A 17,766-nucleotide genomic window follows, 5' to 3' on the forward strand; every position below is an offset into this window, starting at 1 on the left:
AGCCCTCAAAAACAACTTCCACCCTACCCCTCCATCCTTCCCAAGCTCTACCTCCTGTCCCAGTGGTGCAGATTGACAGGGAATGGGGATTATGGTCAATTCCTCAGCCTTGGTTTATCCATGGCTGGGAGAGGAGTCGTTCCCCAGCTGCACTGTGGGGTCTCTCCCATGGCAGACAGCTCTCCATGAACTTCTCTGATGTCAGTCCCTCTCAGGAGCACCAGCTCTGTGTGACCTGCTGCAGTGTGAGTCCATCCCACGGGCAGCAGTCCTCCCAGAGCTGCTGCAGCCTGGGTCACTCTTCCATGGGGTGCAGTCCTTCAAGGAGAGATGGCTCCAGCATGGGAGCAGAGCTGCTCTCTCCACAGTTCTCTCACAGGGTCACAGCTTCCCATAGCATCCACCTGCTGGCACTGGGCTCCTCCACATGCTGCAGGTGGATCTCTGCATCCCCACGAACCTCCACGGGCTGCAGGGGCACGGCTGCCTCGCTACGATCTGCACCAGGGGCTGCAGGGGAATCTCAGCTCTGGTGCCTGGAGCAGCTCCTGCCTCTCCTTCTGCACTGACCTCTGTCTGCAGAGTTGTTCTTACCCTGCTCTTTCTGCTCACAGCTAAAACTGTGACACCACCTGTGGTTTGATTTCTTCCTAAATATGTTATCACAGAGGCTTTAGCACCATTTGTAATCGGGCCAGCCTTGGCCAACAGCACATTTGTCTTTGGAGCTGCCAGTGGTTGGCTCTGCTGGATGTGATGGAAGCTTCTAGCATCTTCTTCCTCGAGCCACCCCTGTAGCCCACCTGCTACCAAAACCAGGCCATGCAAAATCAATACAGCTTCACTTGCCCTCCTAATGGATGACCTCTAGGTATGACATTATCTTGTATTGTAGTGTGTCTCTTACTAGAGTTACCTCAGTGTCTCAGGCAGGGGTGGCACAGTGAGAATCTAGCATCTTGTGCCCTGCTGCAAAGGGTGACGTGTTTTTTTCATCACCACCCTAAATGTGATGGGTATTTACGATCTGGTAATTGATGAATGTACTCACTGCTTCTGGAGTCTTCACCTAGGAGTGGTTGTAGGAAGGCAGGAGGAGTGGAGACTTCTGGAAGATGGTGTAGAAAGCAGTGAACAGTTTTGTTTATTAGGACAGGTCTTTCTGGGTTCTGAGAGTAATAGTTGACTCAGAGACACAATGACTTTCATGAGACTGTCTATCTAGCAGTTTCACTAGTGAAGTGTTTACTCCCTTAATTTTTGTATGCAGTCCATTAGCTCTTGGTTTCTGTAGCTATATTTCTATCCCCTGCAAACTCCACACTTTGGGTGAGTTAGTAGTATTATAGGAAACTTCACTAAAAAAAGACACTTCCGTGAGATCCCAAGTATGGGAGCTACAGCAGATTTGTGTAACCATACTTACTATTAATGCTGTATTTCTCATGTTCTTTGGTCTGTGATCTTAGTTATAGTGATTTTGTGATCTTTGTTGCTTGTTAGAGAGGTGGGGTTTTCTTTGCCACACTGTTGAAAGAATAGACTAGAGTCAAGTTATGTGCATTAAGCATAATTGACAATTCAAAATGTTTACACTTGGAATTCTAGATTTAAAGGATTGCTTTCAGTTATTGCCCATTTGCCATGTAATGTGTGTCTTGTTTTTAAGAATATGATTTTTACCAGTTAATAATATTTTATATCCAAAAGGTATGCAGACAGCTATAGAAGTACTGCAAGATCAGTGCTATTTTTGGCAGTATTTGGTTTGCTTTCTTTTCTACTTCTTACTTCCCTCCTCTCTCCACAGCCTCATTTATTTCTCCGGCAAACAGAAGAATGCACTCAGTCACACTTCTCAGCAGCTCTGCAGCCTGTGGAGCGTGTGGGCAGTCTCTGTATGCAGCATCCTGGAAAATGTGCGTTCTCTTGAAGTGATCTGCTGAAAAGCACGTACTTGTACAGTTGTTCCAGCCTCCCTTGTTGCATTGCTCTCAAAGGCTGAAATGCCTGGTCTCTAATACTCCCTGGGGTCTCCATTTCATCTGCCAAAGAAACGCTACCTGCTGCAGTTACCCATTGAAACCCCGAAGAGCAAGGAGACTGAAGATGGCCCTGTCTGCTTTTTATGCAGTTTGGGGCTTGTTGCTAGAAGTGGCAATAGCATTTGGCCCGGTACCGAGGATCACTTGGGAACACAAAGGTAAGAACAAAAATTTAAGTGTTGTAATATGGGACATTGCCGCATCCTCAGGGTTTCTGTGGGTTTTGAAACTCACTGAGGCTTTAGGTTCTTTCAGCCAATTTGCTGTGCATTTGGTCAGGTATTGCTACTTGGCTCATCTTATGAAATGCTTAGGACCAGAATATGCAAAAATCATTCAGGCATTGGTTAAGTGATTTTGGTTTCTTCAAGCAGCATTGAAAGCAGAGGAGAAATTCCAAATTTGGCTTTCTCAGCTGAAGGATATTGCAACTGAAACTTGTTTCAAGAGAAAATCCCAGTAGGTGTATTTTATTTTAATCAAATTACTTTTACCTGGAGTCTGAATACGTTAGCAAAATGCACCTCTCCAGCTAACAATCTATTTTGACGCTGAGCCATCCTGAGCATTAAATAAATCAACAGGCAAATGAAAAATAAGGATTTGGCCCTCTTCCAACAGCATTTTATGGTGTCTAGAGATGAAAGTCTTTCACAGAACAATGCTTTTCTTGCATTTGAATCTGCAATTTGAAATAGCAGCACGTATTCCTAATCTCCCAATACAATAATCGGGAGTCTGAAAATAAAAGTGCAAAAAGAAGTAATAGAAATCAGAGGATCCTTTAGCATTTGGTTTAATAACTTAGCCTGGGTCTGAAGAGAACTTTAGAGCCAAGTCTATAGAGTAGTTTTTTTGTGAATTTAAGCATTTTTTTTTCCTATTTTCTGCTGCTACCCCCCATTACCCATGTGGCATGGATGTTTCAAGAGATTTTGACTTTGGGTCCTTTAACATTAGTAAGCAGCAGTGGATTACCCAAATGTGCAGTAACTGAACAAACCCAAACAAATACACTGGCTGCATAATGAAGCAATCTTAAGTAAGGATGTTAAATTCTGAGCAGACATTCTGTAGGAAAAGATAAATGGAGATTAAGAATGTAGTAGGAATAAGCAGATTATGAGATGAGTGTAGAAGTGTTTTTCCTGATTATTGGTATAGCAATTAGTGAGCTGCTGATACAGGCTTTCAGGAAGGGCAGCCTAGACAAGGCTTGTAGTTCCTGCTTAGACTCCTTGATGCTTCTATCTTGTAGTGGAAATTTGGCAAGTTGCAATTTAATGTTATGGTAAGGTACTGCCCACTCACATCCAAATTAGTCAAAATAAATGGAGTTTATTACTCCTGCTGTTTCTCTCTCTGTCTGCTAAAGATTGTTGCATTTAAATGCTGGAAACCTACTTTGAATAGGAGAGGGAGTTTAGTTCAGTGGAGTTGTATGAACCAGTTCATCCATTTTGGGAAAATTTTCCTGCCAAGTAAAAGATTGCAAAATTACATGCTTGAGAATCTAGTTTAAAATTAGTGTTTCTGGAGTGTTACAGTTGAAAATGTGTAATTACAGATGAGAGAATTGGAAGTAATAGTATATTGTTTTAATCTGTATCGTAAAAAGCCATGTTTAATTAATCTTGTGTCTTCATGTACAAAAGCTTTCAGTCATTTTTACATTATACATTCAGAAAAAATACTCTTGTTTTAGTTTTTGTCATTTTTCTTCAAGCTAATCTGGTCCATTCTACACACTTCCTCATTCCACTGCCTGCTCTCTCGTATCTCCCTCTTCTTCTTATTTTATTTATATTCTTCCTGATTTTTTCCCTCATACTGTTATTTTGTGTGTAGGTTGTGTATATCATCTCTGGTTTTCACTTCATAGTCAACTGCAAATTGTTTGTTACTTGCTTTTGTGTCTTTCTTCTGTTATGTCAGTATGCTGAAAAGTTGTCTTCAGGTGCAGGATATTCTATAAGATTTGTTCAGGGTAGTTGAAAGGGATGTGCTGACTGGCCTGATTTTCCACAGTAGATTGGTATATGGAAAGGAAAAGGTGAGGAACAATCTGACAATGGATGTGGAAAATAGAAGTTTAGAAAAAGCAAGTAGAAAAAAGATTGAAGGAATAAGTGAGTTACAGGGATCACCACAAGAGGAAGTAATTTGAAAATCACATTTGAAATTCAATGAGAAAGTCGGGACAAGTGATTTTGATGTTGGTGGAAGCTTCTGTTTCTGCTGAATCGAGCTTCTAAGGGGTCCCTTGTCTTTTACACAGGTTGTCTGAACTAACCTTTGTTGTTTTCAAGTTTTCCAACAGCTGTTAGACAACTTAGAAAAAAATTACTTATGAGCTTGACCCTAAGTGATTGTGTATCTTCATGAGGTGCTATTTTTTTTTTTTTTCAACAGAGGTCCAGCTAATACATTTTAATGAATCAAAAGTGTCAAACTATTCAACCTTGCTGTTAAGTGAAGACAAAAACGTTCTCTATGTAGGAGCCAGGGAAGTAATCTTTGCCTTAAATGCAGTGAATATTGCTGAGAAGCAGCACGAGGTATGCCTTTTGATACATTATCCTCCATGTAAAAATTTTACTCCAAATTTGACTTAATTTCCTGATATCAGTAGCATTTCATTTTAGTAAAAAATACCTTAAAAGGTACCTAAAAGAGAAATTACTCTGTATGGTTTACTCCAGTACTATTTCTGGAAGATTTTACAGAGTAAAAGAGAATGAGAAAGGAGAAGCTGGATATATAAACAAGTAATTAGAGATCTCCTTGGGTGTTTTCTTCTTGGGGGCAGGATGCTGGATGAGAGGGACTGTGGGTATCATCTGTAGTGTTAGTTCTTCCACGTTTTCCTAATATCAGGAGTGGGCCATTTTCTGTTAGTCTGAGTCAATAAGTAATCTGAAACAGAGGCAAAGCTGGGGCTTGCTCGGAGGAGGCTGCAGATGTGCTGCAGATGAAGGCACTGTCCTTTCAGTCTCATCTTCTATTTTGTGTCTAGGTGTGTCTGCGCAGTAAGTGGTGCTGCAGACAGGTCTGATCAGCTTGCTCAGAGAAGTACTTTAAATATGTTTGTGCTGGTTTCTCAAAGTAGATTAGCCCAGACAGAAGTCTGCTAATGTTATACTGCTTCCAGGTTCTTCCCAGGCTCCTGCTTTTCATCCCATCAGCCACACCAGCTGACGTGTAGATGTGCGGTGTGAACTACCACCCAGGGTGCTTTAGAAGATGCTTATATGATTTCTAATGTGAAGAACATGTTCATGGGTGGTGGTAATGGGCATCTCTACCAGCATATGAAACATAGTTGTAAAGTTCTACTCAGTATAGTGTAAATTAGTCAAGTAAATTTTCTTTGATTCCTTTCCCCCAATTGTTTTTTATTCAAGTGTTAATGAAATTGAGAAGTACTTGAGATTGAAAAAATACTTAAGCCAGTTGCATTTCCCTAATGCTTGTGGTAATGAAAAGTTCATTAGTCATTTGTGGGGAATCATCATTATGAACGCAGAAGATGGTAGTTTAGTTCTGCTTAAGGCACATGGATTTGAAAATGTCACCTCCCTGAGAAAAAAATGTTTTCAAACCTTTGAATGCTACTTGCAAAATATCTTGCATTTGCTCTAGATAGGATTGCCTTTTCTTGTGTGTGTTACTGCAAGATTTTTAGACCTTGCATTGAATTATAGTATTTCATATTTCAATGTACTTTTTTGTTGCATGTTTTTTCACTTAGTTACACTGGAAGGTCACAGAAGATAAAAGGACTAAGTGTGCAGTCAAGGGCAAATCAGAACAGGTATGTACTTTTATTGAATTTTGAGAAAGATCTTGTGCATTTTACTTAAAGAGGAGTGGCATTAAAAGAAGAAAGTCTCCAACTGTTTGAAACTAAAATTCCAAAACCATCACCTAATTTCTTTTTCATTAACTTGAGCATTAGAAGCTGCAGCATGCTCAGTCTTTTCTTTCTTAGCTCATTATTTTTGTTGTTGAATATTATTTGAATGTTTGAAAATCTGAACACACTCTGACGTGTGCTTAATGTTAATGGTTTTCCATTAGGATGATAAACCAATATTGCTTTCACTGAAGTAATTGATAGCAACTGTTGTGTTTTGTTATTGTAATGACATTCACAGCATTTGATTTTAACAGAGTGAATGATTAATTTTGTGTGCTTTTCTTTGGGGCATAGGGGTTTTTTATCAGGCCAGTGTATTTTTTCTCTAATTCTGTATATGTGTATTGTGTTGCTTGATGAGTGTGCCCCTTGTGTAACTCAGAGAGCTCAGACAGCACCCGTGCAGCCAGACCTCCTGTAAGCTTGGGCAGGGTCCCCTGGTGCTTCTGGGAGCCACCACTCCTCACGGCTGCCAGGGCACAGGCTGGCCTGCTCCTCTTGTCCCTCTGGGGAGAATGTTTACTTGAGGTAGCTGACTGTATGTGGCTGTACCTTTCCATTTGTGTAAGACCTTAAATGATGATGCAGTAAAGCAAGGGTTTGCTAGGCAAGACTGATCAGGCCTTTAACACAGGTTTGAAAGTAGAAGTCCTGTGCATACAAAAAGCAGATCTACTCTGCACTTGGATCCTTGAATGTGCAGCCTCTTCAGTTTGCACTGTTAAAAACCCCAAATGCTGCATCCAGGGCTGATAGTTACTCTGCATTCGTGTGGTTCATCAGGATGGGAGTGGGCTGTCTCCATTTGACTAGCTGCTTCTTTCCCTTGACTGACCACTGATGATCATCAGTGGATTATTTGAACATGAGGTGTGACAGATATTTAAGGTGTGTGTTGTCCATGCATACCTCTGCAGGACAGGATCAGAGAATATTATTTTTGGTCAGTTGGGATTGCTGCTAATAGTACTGATATATATATACAGCCATGATGAATATGTGATATAAGTTTACCTTGTGCGTTAGCATGTGTTTAGCAGACTTGTGTGTGAGTCTCTGCAAGTCCTCTCAAAAATTAGTGGTGGGGTGTATTAGACCCCATTAATACGTACTTTGATTGACCTCTGAATTTTTCTTATATTACCTCTTACTCCCAGTTTAGCAACTCATTGCTAAACTTATTGTGAAGTATTATTAAAGTATTATGAGTAAACTCATAGTTATTGCCAGCCACACTTTTTCCTCACTTTACTTCTAACCTACTAGTCACATTTATGTTGTAGCTATGGTGTTCTGCACGGTGCAATAGTTTCCAAAGGGTCAATGTATTAACTGCTACTTCTATTTCCTACATGTAAATGGGCAGTTCTGTCCCCCACCCATAAGCAATGTGCTTTATAATGCCAGCAGAAAGCATTCATGCAGCTGTTCAAGGGCCTTGTCTGGCAGAAAACTGGTTTTACACTCTTCCCCCTTGCTTTTTTCCTTCCATACAGTCTCAGAAATATCTAATTTGTCTCGTAAGAAGGAACAGTAGTGCCAGTGCTTAAACTTGCCTAAGAAGTTCACAGAACAGCAGTTCAGTGGAGGGATCTGGCAGTGTACCAGCAAGAATTAAGGAGTCTTACTGATACTGGTTTTCTCCCTCTCTCTAAGTGGTTGTTTAGAGTTGTTTTACTTGATTATTATTTTGAGTTTTCACTGTATCCTTTATTAAGGATTTTGGTCAAACTCCTTGTTCTGTTTCAGAGCTTAAAAATGTTATGGAGCTTCCTTGGACAGTATCAAGGACTGGAAAAAAACCAAAAATGATGGCTATAAGCAATAAAGCTTTGTAGCTAATTTAAGGGTATTAGGGGTTTTGCACTTAACAAACAACCTGGGCTGTCATTGTTTCATGTAGATGTACGAGGGATGATAAGGTCTAAAACTCACTTCATGTTTAACTAGTTGTTCCCATGGACTGGAGGTGTGTTTGGGGCTTGTCCTTCCATAAAACCGCTTGGGATGGGCCCTGCTGAGCATGCTGTCCTGCTAGGACACTGAGGCAGCTGCACACTACTGGCTGTAGGAAACGAGCTGCTGCAGGATTGATTAGAGCTCCTGGAGGCTGCAGGGAGATGGTGTCCCAGTGTCACACGTGTTTCCCGGGCTTGCCAGTGTGATGTGGCATAAGTAGTGGCAGTGGACAATGTTGTTTGTTTGTGTTGGAATGTAGAAGCTATGGTTTATCAGACTAGTCCTTTCCTCATCCTCTGTTACAGACAGAATGTCGTAATTACGTGCGCGTCTTGCAACAGCTGAATGATACTTTCCTCTACGTGTGTGGAACTAATGCATTTCAGCCAACGTGTGATTACCTGGTAAGATATGTTCACATGCTTTGATGCAAAAACAGCTGTAACTTAAGGGCAGCTCAGGTAAACGAGTTACTCTCCTTTCCCAAAACAGTTGCATCTTCCCTCCTGGCTGTAAGGTTTATGAGCATTATGATGGCACTGTCCCATCATAATGGCAGAGTATACTGCTCCTTTTTCAGAGCACATTTGCAGATTTGCACAGATCACCAACTGCAGATTTACTTTTTCTTGGCTTTTATACTTCTTCATGTATTGTGTGTTAGCATGAAACCAGTTACTAAAACTGAAATTACATTGTTTGAAACTTACACTCATTACTGAATCCCCCTGAAATTTCTCAGATTCCTCTCTCTTCTTGTCTCTGCTCCTGGCTGTGACAAAGATGTGTAGTGCTGAACCCTTCAGAGTGAAGTCTTGGCACAGAATTAAAACTCCTTTTACTTGCCACCGACTCTTGTATAATTTTCCTTACTGCAGCTCTTAGCAAATTGAAAATTGAGAAATCTTATAATTCTTTGTGCCTTTAGCTTCCAGTGTTTTCATTACATAGTATAACTGATTACTTCTCCAGTACTGTGACAACATTTCATCTTTCTGATCCTCATTCCTTTGGTTGGTAAGGGATTTATAAAGTAGCAGCCAAAGTACTCTGTTGCTAGTTGGATTATGCCCTATCTCACAAATCTACCATCATCTCAAAAATTGCTTAATCCACCTCAGAAAGCCTTCTTGATTTCTAAGACAATTGAATAATTGACAGTTCTTTCTATGTATCAGTTAACATCTCTGCCTTTCTTACTGTCCAGCTTTTTTGGGTGTTCTTTCTTGAGGTCTGTCTGCATTTAACTCTTCATCTTTTGCTCTTTTCTGCTTCTACCCTCAAAAATTATAGGATCACATTTTTTCTCTGTCTTTGGGACTCAAGATTTTCTGAAAACACATACACCTTCTATAATTTTATACAAAATGCCTTTGATTCTGGAAGCCGATGATGTAGCCCATTATTTAGTGTTTAGTTTTCAGCCAACTTTGCACAGGTTGAGTGGCTGGAAGGAAAAAGTGCTAATACTTGTTTTGTGGTTTTCAACAGAATTTAATTTCATTTGAACTTGGAGGTAAAAATGAAGATGGTAAGGGCAGATGTCCATTTGATCCTGCTCAAAGCTACACATCCGTTATGGTTGGTAAGTTCAGACTTCGCATTCCTCGTTCTTATGTTTAAAAATGTTCTATTTTTTCCACTGTCACCCTCCAGTCTGTCATAATCAAAATGTTGGTTTGCATCCATATTTTGTCTGTATTGTGTATCCATATAGTTGTTAAAATAGTTACATAGTCAACCTAAGCATGCTTCTTAAATGGAGAACTTCAAACTAGTTTCTTTTGGAAGTAATTTCTAAAATACCAGTTTTCAAACTGCATTTCTAGATGTTAAACATATGTAGTCTGGATAGTGTAAATGTGCTTATACTGCCCTTGTACTATCAATTACTGTAATTTCAGTAAATATAAAAAGCAGTATTGTTAGCTGTCCCAAAGACGGTGGGGGAAGCGAGATACTTATTGCAAGTATACTTACTGCATGGAAACACACCACCCAATCTTAATTTGGGGAAGCCAAAATTTGTGTCTTTTACTTGGTGTCTCAAGATCATAAAAGAGAAGCTTAACATCATATGAAACAGGAAATGAGAAAAAAATAAAACAGTCCCTGCATTGTGCCTAAATCTGTGCAAATCGAGTTTGAGTAATGGTGGCATAGAAAGAGAAGAAAATAATTCCAGACTTCTGGTGCATTTAAGTAAATTTGCATGTTTTAAGATAAACCGTAGATTTTCATGTTAATTGTTAAAATGGCACAAAACTGGCGTTACTTTTGTCAGTTCTCATGTTAGAGCAACAATAGTAATAATAAACCCAAGTGTGGAAGTGTTAGTTTGCGAATGATTGACAGAAATGTAAACATAAAAGACATGTCCAGGGCAATTCAGAGGAAATCTGTGTTTACCTTTTCTTGTGGGAAGTTAAAACTTACATAGATTCACTAAGTATTTATGTACCCTTCTTGGTATCCAGTCCATAAGTTCTAATATATCTGGTTTTGTGTTGAAGATGAGGAGCTTTATTCTGGGACTTCCTACAATTTTTTGGGAAGTGAACCTATTATTTCACGGCACTCTCATCAGAGCCCTCTGCGAACAGAGTATGCAATACCCTGGCTTAATGGTAAGTGAGCATGAAAGCTGGCCCATTTTTCTTCACCATCACACGTACAGGGTTTGAGCTTGGGTGTCATACCTGGGTATGGAGCAATTGTCTGATATCTCAAAAAGTTGGATTTTGTTACACTGGCATACTCTGTGAGTGTGTGCCCTCATGCATGCCATAAAGAGATTGTATTTTGAAATTTCAGGATTTTCATCAGCATTGATGATGAAAACAGCTTCAGAATATTCATGTTTGAACTTGACATTAATGGTTTATTTCTTGTCTGCTAGTTCATCCTTGCAGTAATGCAATTACTGCAGTAATGCAATTAATGCATTAATTATGAAATGGCAAGGAATGGAATGGTTTTGGTCGTGAATTGGTTCTTAAATTGAGCTGATCACGGTTATTGACACTTTAAGTTTGTGAATTTCAAAATTCACTGAATTTCATGAATTCCCAGAGGTTTGAGGATTTGTGCCAAAAAGGACCAATATCACAACCATTGTCCGAAAAGTACAGGATTCTGAGTTTGTAATACATGTTATAATGGGACTGTCATTTTAGTGCTTTAGCATACAGCTGAAATGGAGGAGAGGCAGGCAAGGGAGATTTACCTCTCTGGGCCCATTAGAAAACCACATTTGAGTGTGGACTGGGTGAGCCGTCAGATCATAGAGATCTCTCGGGTATCATAGTGCTTTAATGTAAGTTTTGTGGGGTTTTCTTTGGTTTTTTTTCTGTTTCTGGTCAGTGTTTTGTGGTTTGGGGTTTTTTTAGAAATCCTGTTCATATTATGAGCAGCCAACTGTGTAAGTAGGTCAGCAAGCGGAGAGGAGGTAAATGCACTGTGGAGTTGGGGTGAAAGACAGCGTCTGAGGGTCTTTGAGGGAATCAAGTTAGTAGTCACATATATAATGGAAAATTCTTCTGTTTGTGTCTGTAGAGCCCAACTTTGTTTTTGCTGATGTGATAAGAGCAGATCCAAACAGCACAGATGGAGAAGACGACAAGATATACTTCTTTTTCACTGAGGTGTCTGTGGAGTATGAATTTGTTGGAAAATTGATGATTCCAAGAATAGCTAGAGTATGCAAGGTGGGAGATGGTTCAGTTTACTTTTACTGTATCTCATAGAATCTTGTGTGTGCATGTTAAAAAACATTGATTTCTCTGGACTTACTGCCAGGTAAATGGAGGTGGTTGAGTTTAGTAAACCGTAATGAATAAGCAGTTCCAGTCAGTTAGTCGGAGCTGAGAAGGCCTAATGGTTGCTTTGTAAATAAATACTTGATTTAATTTTGCACAGTTGTAAAATTTCTGTATATCTGCGGGTTCTGCTTTTTTTGTCTGGGAGGAAACAAAACAACCATGACAAAATCCAGTGGCAGAAAGAGTGTTGCTTCAGTTTTCATTGTTCATTTTTTTTAAAAGTACAGCTCCCTGTGAAGAAGTGACTTTTGTTGGAGCTGAGCAGATAGGATGTATATCAAGGGACTTTGAATTAGCTGTATGCAAGCAAAACTGTAGCTGTGTCCACAGCAAAATAGCTCTTGACTGGTGTAGCAGATGGGACTTCTATGAAGCTGCTACAGCTGCCAGAGCCTGAAGGAAATGGTCACCAGCAGCCTGATTCTGTCACACTCACTGTGCTTAAACCCCAATGTGTTAAGCTGATTCAAACACATCCTCAGGAGTGCTGGTTAAAAGTCTTGCCTGATGGATGTTTTTTCAGCAGAAAATGTTTATTTAACAAAAACTTTTTCAGTGGAATGTATCAATTTCCTTTTTTTTTCCAGCAGGAAGTTTATCTGTCTGTTTCATTTTTACGAGGTTGAAAGTTTTATTTTGACTTTACTGTTTTTGTATTTAAAGAGGGAAGTCAAAATATCAATAACAAGTTAGTGCCCTTGAGATTTCCATTAAACAAGGAGCTGGAGGCAGGTTTAGATGGGGCTTACTATTATGGCACTCTGCCCTCTGACAGCTCGTGCACACTTTAAAAGGGGAGTATTGTGGAATATGAGAGCTTCATCTGTTACATTATTATATATTTCAGACTGTTGTTTGAAATAGAAATCAGTGGCAGGTTGCAAATCTAATAAGCATTTATACTTAATTGTTTTAATAAAATTTTTGCAGATTTCCTTTAATACATTGCATACACCATTGGGTAATGAATGGAAATATTAAATGGAAATGTTAATATTGTTTCAATATGCTCTTTTATAAGAGAAGTAGCAGAGCTACAGCTCAATTATCAAATATTTTGAAATACATCTCTAGTCAATATATCTTAAGCCTTGGTACCTGCAAAGCCTTAACAAAGGTAGTAACTGCTAGAAGGGTTAAACCATTGCTGGATTTCTTCTAATGAAATTATCAGTGTCAGGCAAGTCTTAAGGCATACTGCAGTGTTAGAATTTAAATCAGTTAGAATCAGTTTTGGTGTCACAGAACAAATGCAGCAACACATTTCTCTTAAAAGGACAGTATAATACTTCCATACTTGTTTTACTTTTTTCCTAATGATACATTGCCCATCTCAATTTTTCTGAGTGATGCTGAAGTATGATTCTTCATTAACTCTCATCTTCCCTGTATGTGTGACAGAAACAATTTTGCATTATTTTTGTTAAACTGATTTTCCTGTGGCTTTCATACTGTTGTGTTTGTGAGTGTGTTAGCATTTATTGATGTTGCTGTAGATGAAATAATATAAAACACCAGGGCTTAGTAATTGCATGCTATATAGCAGTGCTTCTGAAATGCGAAAATGCTGCTAGTTCTCCTCACAAACACTTTTTTCTTTTTTTTTTTAAATGCATAAGAGGGACCAAGGAGGATTAAGGACCTTGCAGAAAAAATGGACTTCATTTCTCAAGGCCAGACTGATTTGTACCATCCCTGATAAGAATTTAATTTTCAATGTTATCAATGATGTTTTTATTCTCAAATCTCCGACTTTGAAGGAACCAGTGATATACGGAGTCTTCACCCCACAACTGTAAGTGTGGTACAGCCTTTTCCTGGATAAATACCTTTAATCTCAATTGGTTACTGCAAGAAAATGATAATTACTCATATGTTTTGCTGGGTTTTATTTTTTTTTTCCTAATATCTTCCTGAATTCATAGGAATAATGTGGGACTCTCAGCAGTGTGTGCATACAATCTGTCTACTGTAGAAGAGGTTTTCTCAAAAGGAAAATACATGCAGAGTGCTACAGTGGAACAGTCTCATACAAAGTGGGTGCGATACAATGGGGAAATTCCTAATCCTCGACCTGGTGCGGTAAGTTTCTCTAGTCTTGGATCTGATGACTTCCTTAATGCTCTGGAGGAAACAGACTAGGGAATACTGGTAACCTACTAATGATTCATTTGTTTGCCTTCACATGGTTACTTCTTGTAAAAACTTGCTAGAAAAGCATTCAGGTGATGCATTCTGAACTTTTTATCTGGGAATCAAAGTCTTTGGGTTTTGAGTTTTTTTTAATTTCGAAGTTATTTGCTGAGTTTGTAATTCATTATTTTGTTAATAACTTTCTCATTGTGAAATAGAACTCAGTTTACACTAGCAACATCATACACTTTTTAGTTCAGATGAAAAGGAGTATAGCAAGTGTTGCATTGTCTCAGTAGAATCAGCATGTCTTTCTAATGTAGTGCACTGCTCTGCAAACTCAAAGCTGTCCTAGTACGGGGTCTCTTTCAGACTTTTTTTTACTTCCTTGTGTTCCTTATAGTCATACTACTGCTAGTACTGAAAGAGGTGATGGTTAAAAGTATTGAGGGTGCGTGAGACCAGAGAAGGAATTCTTTTCCTAGAACATATTTTGGACCCAAACAAAAATGTAGTCCAAAGCTCAGGGATTAGTACATCCCTGAAGCCGAAGTGCTGTAAGACCTGAGGACCTTCCTGGGTACAATGAGTATAGTGTACAGGTGTGGTTACTGGCCAGAATAATGTGGAGAAGAAAATGCAGGCAACTGCTCTTAATTGTCTTCATTTTGTACAAGTATATGATACAATTTGATTGTCTTTTTTCTTTTTCACCCTCTCCCTGTCCCCACTTCTAGTGTATAAACAATGAAGCCAGAGCATCCAACTACATGAGTTCTCTGAATTTACCAGACAAAACATTGCAGTTTGTTAAAGATCATCCTCTAATGGATGACTCGGTGACCCCAATGGGAGACAGACCTCGGCTAGTAAAGCGAGATGTGAAGTATACACAGATTGTAGTTGACAGAGTCAGAGCACTCAATGGCACCATCTATGATGTTATGTTCATTGGTACAGGTGAGTTCTGCAAAACACCTGTTCGTGGTGATGCACTGATTCTTTAGTTTTCTTAGAGAAACTCCTGAGATTTCTATATTTGCATTGCTTTTACACCAGCTGGTGTAAAAAAAATGTAAAGTGCCACAGTAAATGTACAGTCTTAGGTGATTTGAAAAAGTATTGCAGAAAAAGAACTGCAAAGGTTCAGTGAGTTCAGCCAAACCACACTACAATCCCCAGCTAGTCATTCTGTGTACCAAAATGTTACTTCTTGCTCAGAGGTCCTGATGATGGCAAGTTTAATGGTTACCTTTGACATGGAGTTGTTCTGCTGAACAGCAAGCGGATTAAGACAATTTTTAGCAATTATGAAGGCTTTTTTCCTGCCTTTTTATTTAAAGGATCTTACTTAAGCATACTCCTCTGTTGTTTCAGATCGAGGAGCCCTGCACAAATCTATCAGCTATGAAAATGGAATGCATATTATTGAAGAAACACAGCTTTTCCCAAATTTTGAACCAGTCCAAACTCTCTTGCTTTCATCCAAAACAGTAAGTGGTACAAGCATCACAGCATTCATCTCCTTTTGTTCTTTCACAAAACTTTCTCTATACCACTTTGTGACCTTGTGACAAGAGATTGTTGCTGTGCGTGGAGCAGAGGCTGCATTTGTAACTCACCATGCTGCGGCAATCACATATTGCCTGCTGCATTTCAGTATGTTTGGTAGATGGAAAACTTCTGAAGGTATTTAGACCTTCACGGGGAATGGCTGTGGGAGCACAGGTATGCAGGTCTTCACTTGGTTTCCATGTGCAGAAGCAGGGAACTGGAAAGTGTTTTAAGAAACCAATTTCAGGTTTAGCGTGATGTAAAAAAACCTGACCCCTTGTGGCCACTGCAGATTAGTGAGGAAAAACCCCCGGGGTTGAGGTTAGCAGAGGAGTGGTGTGTGGTTCTGGGGAAATGGACCTAAGAAGAGAGAACAGTCTTCTAGCACAGGGTCTCATTACTGTGCAGTTGATTGATTTCTGCAGACCCAAATCTCGCAGGCTCCTGCATGCTGGTTGTGTTGTGAGAGCAGCCACTGCAGTTGCTGCAGCTGTGGGTGAAGACCTCTGGTGAGGTCTTGTCTGCCCAGTGGGGCACCAGCTGCAGCTCCAGCTGGGTGGTATGAGAGCTGCTGCACGCTCCAAACCTGGCAGCTTTCCTGCACTGTTTATCAGATGCTTTATTTAATCCTAGAGTGCTTTTGTGACAGTAGGAGGATGGTCACTGTAGTTCGTGTATGCCTGAAGTCACTTGTAGCATCAGTGAGATTTTCTGCGTTTCATAAAGAATGAGTGCCTCTTTTGAAGTACCTAGTAGTAATACCGGCATTCAGTAGCTACCCTAGTGATCAATAAGCGTTCTGCAGCTTAGGGACTTAGGAATACTTTGAAACAGCTTTTGTTTTCGTGTGATATTAAATAAAATTTTGCATGTCAACATGATCAGCTAAGAGCTTTATGCCGTAATTTTTACAAGCTCATCCTGCATGCTTATTTGTCCTTTCATGTTTATAATAGAAGGACAGGACAGAATACGTTGCTAGACAAACAAAAATCAGGATGAAGAACGTCTGTGCTTAGTTTTCCGTAAACATGTTTGTATTATTTTTGTCTGATTCATCACACTGACAAGTCACTTACTTATCTGTGCAGATGTGTATTATGTGTATGTGTATACATGTATATACATATATGTATATATATATACATACATGTGTATATATATATATATACATACACACAAAGTATTTGCTTAATCAGCAAAATAAGTTTCAAATTACTTGCTTTGACAGGAAGTTTTGGAATTTGCCCTTTCATAGACTATAATGTTAGATAGCTCTTCTAATATATATGCTAATAGCCATTCCTCTAATTGTGGGATCATTCCTACACTGGCTTGATTGTGATTTACGTATTTCGGGAGAATGCAAAGAAAGAGATGGGCATTAAGCCTGATGACAAATACACATCATGCAGCAATTTAAGCACGCACTTGGAAGGCTGCTGTAGGAATAATGGCATTGAATTTATTCACTCTGGGTCCAGTTGCCACATACTCACTGAAATAATGCTGCCCAGTACATTCCCATAAAACCAGAGGTCCTTTTCAGTGATGGGGGAGCAGGAGGTTGGGTTGGCTGCCAGAGTCATGGTAACTGTATAGTCACAATACCACCCAAGCAGGGATTCCTGCTGCTTCCCAACCTGAAAACGCAAGTTTCTGCCTCCACAGTTGGTGGCTACTGAAGTCCACGAAGAGCTGGCATTGTGTTACGTGTCGTGGCATCCCACAGTAGTGGACTTACCACAGAAGGGTAGTAATTGCTCTGATGGTGGACTTTAGACCTCTTTGAAGTCAGAGTCCTTTCTGAGCTCATTTTTAAGTGGTCTCTAGGTTCTTCCCCGTAGTGTGGTGTGGAGTGTGGTGGGCAGTCAGAAGAGCCTACAATAGATCATCTTAGCTCCTGCTTGATTGGAAGGTGTGTCTGGATGTTTTATTTAAATGGTTTGCTCTGCTCACTGCATGTTCTCTGAACTCCTGGATGTGTGAGCCAGGACACTACGACCCATACACAGTGTTGCATTGTTGCAGTGTTATCCAGCAGAGCACTAGAAGGATGAGCAGTGCTTGGTGCAATGTGGAGACCTTTGAGCAGTATGGGAGGCTTTTCCTAGGAGGTTGTAAGTCTCCAACACTGTAGACTTCCTTCTATGAGTACTGCAGCATAGTCCAACACTAATCTGTGTTAAATTTCAGGATGGAAGAGTGCATTCGAATGTTTGTTTGACTGTCATTCAAACTGTAACTTCCAACAGTGCCAGCAGATTCCTTTTTGATTGTATTTTATCTTACATTTTCCAGTGTCAAGAGTTCTCCTGAAAGCTGTTTGCACACT

The 17,766-nt window shown here is 39.7% G+C and overlaps 1 protein-coding gene across 6 annotated transcripts in view; it reads left to right on the forward strand.

The window, feature by feature from the left end:
• Window positions 1-17,766, forward strand: part of SEMA4D (semaphorin 4D) — a 111,195-nt gene that overhangs the window by 59,912 nt on the left and 33,517 nt on the right. For all 6 annotated transcript variants that reach the window (XM_088054682.1, XM_088054683.1, XM_014258810.2 and 3 more), the window contains exons 3-13: window positions 1,811-2,203; window positions 4,458-4,603; window positions 5,797-5,859; window positions 8,229-8,327; window positions 9,415-9,508; window positions 10,437-10,550; window positions 11,479-11,630; window positions 13,364-13,539; window positions 13,670-13,826; window positions 14,615-14,837; window positions 15,255-15,370. In XM_088054682.1, the coding sequence (XP_087910808.1) occupies window positions 2,110-2,203; window positions 4,458-4,603; window positions 5,797-5,859; window positions 8,229-8,327; window positions 9,415-9,508; window positions 10,437-10,550; window positions 11,479-11,630; window positions 13,364-13,539; window positions 13,670-13,826; window positions 14,615-14,837; window positions 15,255-15,370 (1,434 nt within the window). In that variant the 5' untranslated portion in view covers window positions 1,811-2,109. The remainder of the gene's footprint in view (window positions 1-1,810; window positions 2,204-4,457; window positions 4,604-5,796; window positions 5,860-8,228; window positions 8,328-9,414; window positions 9,509-10,436; window positions 10,551-11,478; window positions 11,631-13,363; window positions 13,540-13,669; window positions 13,827-14,614; window positions 14,838-15,254; window positions 15,371-17,766) is intronic.

The sequence above is a fragment of the Pseudopodoces humilis genome, chromosome 4 (genome assembly GCF_049639895.1).
Source record: "Pseudopodoces humilis isolate 2021_Gansu_Grassland_sample_001 chromosome 4, ASM4963989v1, whole genome shotgun sequence".
NCBI lineage: Eukaryota > Metazoa > Chordata > Aves > Passeriformes > Paridae > Pseudopodoces > Pseudopodoces humilis.